At 34.1% G+C, this 5,697-nt stretch overlaps 1 protein-coding gene across 4 annotated transcripts in view; it reads left to right on the top strand.

The window, feature by feature from the left end:
- LOC111481283 (WD and tetratricopeptide repeats protein 1-like) overlaps nt 1-5,697 on the top strand; it is a 13,063-nt gene that overhangs the window by 4,906 nt on the left and 2,460 nt on the right. For 2 of the 4 annotated variants that reach the window (XM_023126706.1, XM_023126705.1), the window contains exons 7-14: nt 229-344; nt 453-570; nt 1,105-1,210; nt 2,257-2,399; nt 2,484-2,651; nt 3,309-3,419; nt 4,028-4,139; nt 4,853-5,196. In XM_023126706.1, coding sequence (XP_022982474.1) covers nt 229-344; nt 453-570; nt 1,105-1,210; nt 2,257-2,399; nt 2,484-2,651; nt 3,309-3,419; nt 4,028-4,139; nt 4,853-5,196 — 1,218 coding nt within the window. The remainder of the gene's footprint in view (nt 1-228; nt 345-452; nt 571-1,104; nt 1,211-2,256; nt 2,400-2,483; nt 2,652-3,308; nt 3,420-4,027; nt 4,140-4,852; nt 5,197-5,697) is intronic. The other 2 variants (XM_023126707.1, XM_023126709.1) reach the window with 2 other exon arrangements.

Here is a 5,697-nt window from a genome sequence, read left to right as displayed (position 1 = left end):
GGGGGGGGGGGGGGGAGGGGGGGCGTGGGGACATGCTGTCTCTTACTCACTCTCTCTTCTTTTATGAACATTACCATGAGCTTAGCTCAAGGATTAAAACATCATATGAGAGACTTATATGATGTTTCAACATTATTGTCTTGGTAACTAAGATAGTTGATCGCAACAAATTTTTTTATTGGTGTCAGTTATTGGGGTTCATTGTTTTCACGTTAAGCTCATTGGCAGCTTGATTTGCGGTGTGGCGCAAAGAGGTCTCTGGCTGATCCTCCCAGACAAACCCTAGCTTTAAAATCTTGTGACATTAGTACCACTAGGCCTCATTTACTTCTAGTTGGTGGAAGGTATTCTGCTATTGCTGGCTCTCCAGTTTAGAGGAATCGCTGAAAAGGAAGAAAAAGTATGAGGGTCTAACTGTTCTTGTTTCAACTTCTATTGATTTTTATATGCAGTGATGCATTTGCACGGTTATATGATAGAAGGATGCTGCCACCCTTGTCTTCCAGCCAGAAAAGGATGTCACCACCTCCTTGTGTTAACTACTTCTGTCCAATGCATCTCTCAGATCGGGTGAGTTCAGGAACTGCTATTAATCATAGTTGAGATTGGTTCAGGAACTGCTATTAATCATAGTTGACATCAATCTGGCAACAGCATACTATTACGGGAAACATTATCAAGTAGTAATAATCTTGAAAGTCAATTTAGTGTATACAAGCTGGGATGTAAAGACGGTTCTTCTTGTCAATATGTATGGACATGTCTCATATTTTGCATAACCCATGATATTGATGCATATCTTGAATGTTTCTCTCTACTTGTGCAAAAAAGGAAAAAAAAAAAAAAACCTTTTGTTCATGTTAATCTGATTGCGCATAATTAGTAGTTTTATAAATGAGAATTCACAATATATTCATGTATTTGGCAGTACACTATATTTGTCTCCAAAACTTTTTTGGTACGACACTTCCCCAATGGACTATTTTAATTTGTAAGAATTGCACTTTATTGTTTTAAAAACATATAATTGCTGTTGCTAGATTTCTAACCATCTTTGGTTCTACCAATTCAAACACCTTATCTCATACTCCCCTCTCTTTTTAGGTTCGCTCGGGTTTGCATCTGACTCATGTTACTTTTAGTCCGAATGGAGAAGAGATCTTGCTTAGCTACAGTGGAGAACATGTATATTTGATGAATGTAAATCATGGTACATATTAAAATTTAGCTTCTTTTGCACTTCATACTTCCTATTTGTTTGTTTTTATCACTATTTTGATTTGTTCTTCGTGGTAACTTCTTGGGAAAAATACACTTTTGCTGAAGGTTAGAGTTTGGTAGCATTTGGGTTCATGTGTTTTCAAATTCAAAAGTTAGCCCATGAGTTTTGGATTTAGTTGCATTTTGGTCCCTCCATCCAATTTTCCATTAATTACTAATGAGGAGGGAAGAGGAGGAAGAAGGGAGAGAAAAAGAAAAAGAAAAATACTAAAATATTTTTCTAACAAAAAACAATTGTTGGAGGGACCACAACTAAAACCAAAACTTAAGAGGCTAAACAGTCAAGTTTGAAAATTCAGGCATTTAAAAACTACTAAACCCAAATCTTAGGGACATATAGTAGTAGAAAAAGTTTATCTATCAAGGTATTGTTTATTGACCATTATGATTATAGTAAAGGTGCATTTGTTATTGCAGTAATGGTTAGAGGAGAGTAGGCATCCTAAAGCCATAATACTTGGGCATAGACATGAAAATAAAACGTAAAAATTATTACTTCATATATTTTATTGAACTTTTATTTAGAAATTAGTTATAAATTCAGTATGAATTAACATATTAAGTAAAATATACTTAATACATGTAAATTAGCTTCATACAATTAATTAGGCTTTAAAGAATGTAATTGGGTCTTAGATAATTAATAAATCTATAACCAAATCACATTTCCACATGACATGGTTAGTCATCCTATTTCCAATCATCACGTTCTCACTCCTGCATCTACAAGTATTTGTTATAAATTTACTGTAGAATGCCATTTTATGCACTTTACATAGATGATGGCTGTTTCAAAGCCAAGTTATGTTGATTTTCTTAAGAAAGCATTTTATTGTGAATTTTCTGTTTGAGTTTGCAATCAGTGTTTTATTTATCAGTTAGATAATGCCAACTATTGTATTTTTTAACGAATATTTTGATATTTAATGTGTTTTGATTTAGTTCTTCTGATCTATATATTTTTTTTCCCCAAAGCTGGGCAAAGTACGATGCAATATACATCAGGAGATGTATCTAAGTTAATGAGCTTCACTCCCATACTCAATGGATTGGAATTGCAGTATCCTATTTCCAATTTATCCAATAGTCTGCCTGTAAGTTGTGGTCTTAATGCAAAGGTGTGATTCTCATATCAGTGTTTCAAATGAAACAATGTTATTACTCGAATGGTTCAAATTTATAATCTATCAAGAATTTTTCAGCTTGATAAATGCAGAAAATTATTACAAATTGCTGAAAAATGCACGGAGGTTGGGAACTACTTTGGTGGAATTGAGGCATGCAATGAAATTTTGGATGGATATGGTCGTAATATTGGAGTTATTTTCAAGCATGATTCATTATGCACACGTGCTGGTTTATTACTCAAGGTTCATGTTTAATTCCTTAGTTTTATTGCTTGAAATTCTACCTTATGTATTGCCTACAATCTTTGGTCTTCCACTTTTCTTGATATTTCGTACTAAGAAAACAATTTTTGTGGGGTTGGTGGTTATGGATATTCCTTGAGGACGTATTGTGGCTAGTAAATGTAAGAGGTTTTTTTGTTGTTCAAATATTTTAGTAAAGGAGTCGATGCCTTTCTACAAAAGGAATTTCAAAGAATCTTCTTATCTCCATTGTAGGACTTTTTTTTAAGAAATCGTTTAATATTTTTTCCTTGTGATTTTTGACTATCTCCTGCTCACAACAAGTTGGTGGTTTGGTTCAATGGCTCCATATTCTCAATTTTTTTTTTAATAGAATTATACTTCCGAAAGGCATTTCAGTATGTGTGGTAATTTAGGGGTTCTTAGCCTCCTTTTCTATATTCATTTATTTTTAGTATTATCGCAGCCATAAGTTTGAAAAAGACCATTCTCCGTGGGTCAGGATAGAATTACTATCTACTTCAATTTTTTCTTTAGTCGGGAGCATCTGGGCTGATGTACTTTTTTCCTCGTTACTTTACTTTTATAAACTTTTACGAACTTTTACATGTTAGTGTTTTCTTTGGTTTCTAATTAAGGAAGTTTAAATTTATTCAGCGGAAGTGGAAAAATGATGTTCATATGGCAATAAGAGATTGTTACAGTGCTAGGAAAATTGATCAGTCCTCTTTCAGAGCACATTACTACATGTCTGAAGCTTTATCACAGGTAACTCTTTTCTTGTTCTATGCTACCACTTGCTTCAGTTTTCGTACTTTGGGGAGCTATGTCTCTTACATAACTTTTCTGGTTTAAGATAAAATAAAGAGTCTCAAAGGTTACTTGGTGCATAGTTGAAGTAAAATTGTTTTGTTTGTTCGCAAGTGTGAATTGTTCAACAATATTTGAAAATGTTCAGAAATTACATGTTGGTCTTGATCTATAGGTGGAAGTTAGGACTGTTATGGTCATTTGTTCATATTAACATTAGTTTATCATTTCCGGAGGATTTATAGATACGGTTGGTTGAAAATATGTCAAGTAGCTGTAAAATCATTAAATGATTTTATTTTATTCTTGTTATGATCCTTTTCTTTTATGTATTGAGTCTTTCTCCTATTTAAGAAGGCTATATACCTTACAATTAATTAATCGGAATACAAACATTTTATTCCATTCAAATCTAGATATATCATTTTTATTTATAATTAATTAGTATAACAAATGAATAACACTCCTGAAGAAGTTGGATTCTCATTTCCAACTTCTGTAAAATGGTTCAACTTGTAGTGAAAGATTCAATCCTTCTTTTTTATATTTTCATTCTTCTCTTGCAGCTGGGTAGACATAAGGAAGCCCTAGATTTTGCGTTTGCTGCTCAGTATTTAGCCCCATCTAATCCTGAAGTGGCGGAGAAGGTGGAAAGTGTAAAGAGGGACCTTGCTGCAGGTAAATGATTGTTTAGAAGATTTTATTTATCTTTGAGCGAGGTCTCGGAGAGCTCAGTAGTTGAACATCAATCTTTGATCTATTTATTTATCTTTAGAAGATTTTATTTATTTATCTTTTTCCAGTGGAGGATTTTGGGATTGAAATAAATGCATTGCTGTTACGGTGTTGAGCGAACTGAACTGCTCGACACCAATCTTTGATCTTACTTTATATAACTACACTGCATTTTGGATTTATTCTACTGAAGTTCATTTTTGTAGATCCTTTTGGCATTGCTAGATTATTGTTTTGCTCTTTTTGTTTGTTTGTACTATCCGTATTTACCAATACTTCTTCTCCTTAATTTTTTTTTTAAAGAATAATGGCTAGAAGAAGGAATCAACTATTGTAACTAACTGAAATCAGCATGCTTTTTGTTGACTCCTACTAGTAGATGATTTCTTTTTCCTGTCATCTTCCATGAAGGTCTTGTTTCCTAGTCTTGCAAATTCAAAATATTATCTCTCAAAATTTGTAGTTTGATCTTAAGGTATATTTATTTGTGTGAAATGCTAGCTTATCATTAAATGCCTTCAAAATGTTTGTTTGTTGTAGACTGCGAGGCTTAAATGCCTTCACAGTGATGTTGTGAACTTTGTTTAAACATTTTGCATCTTGCTATTTTCCTGCTCACTTTAGGGTTTTGATTTATTAATTTATATTGTAACCAGCTGAATCAGAAAAATCAAATAAAAGCAATGATGGAGCTCTAAGATCAGCACCGTTAGGTGGAGTATTATCATTAAGTGACTTTCTTTACCGCTCAGATGCAAATAGTGATGTCTCACAAGATGGGCTGAGATCGGAAAGAGAAGATTCTGACTATGACGAGGAGGTGGAGCTGGACTTTGAAACTTTATCAGGTGATGAAGCCCATGATGTTGATTCCAATGTTCTACAAGGAAGTTTAAATCTTAGAATACATAGACGAATTGATCCTGCGAGAGAAAGGGTTGGCGCAAATGGCACCTGTGGGTCTCCTTCATCATCGCAAAATGATGGAATACTTTATCAGGTTCCAGTAATACTTTTCTTTTGAATTTCACGAATTTCCTCATAATTTTTCCTTTACAATTTAAAAATTCTGTTTATGCTGCCACTTAAGTTGCAGTCAAATACGACTCCGTTGGATTGAGAAGTTTGCAAGATGGCACATGCTATGCATGTTTAAATAGATGCTTTCTGCCACTTTCAATTATTTTGGGTTGCTTAGAACGTTTGAGAAAACCACTACTGTTATTGCCGTATTATGCATATCTTGGGTCCATGATAAATGAACTCCGTGCCAGTAGAATTCAGTATGACGTATGGTGTTCTTTCTCTCCATAGTATTTTTACTTGCAATTCAGTTTCTGGAAAGAATAGGGGGCGGGGAAGACACATCTGTAAGTTAAACTGTTGGTTTCCGGATGATTACATTGACAGCCTCCCTCATCTCCCGGGGATACACAGAAAAAAGTTAAAATACGATTTGTTTCTAATGGATACTCATTAGGAATGGGGGGGGGGGGGGGGG

The sequence above is a fragment of the Cucurbita maxima genome, unplaced genomic scaffold (genome assembly GCF_002738345.1).
Source record: "Cucurbita maxima cultivar Rimu unplaced genomic scaffold, Cmax_1.0 Cma_Scf00006, whole genome shotgun sequence".
NCBI lineage: Eukaryota > Viridiplantae > Streptophyta > Magnoliopsida > Cucurbitales > Cucurbitaceae > Cucurbita > Cucurbita maxima.
This window is presented reverse-complemented; position numbering and strand designations above follow the sequence as displayed.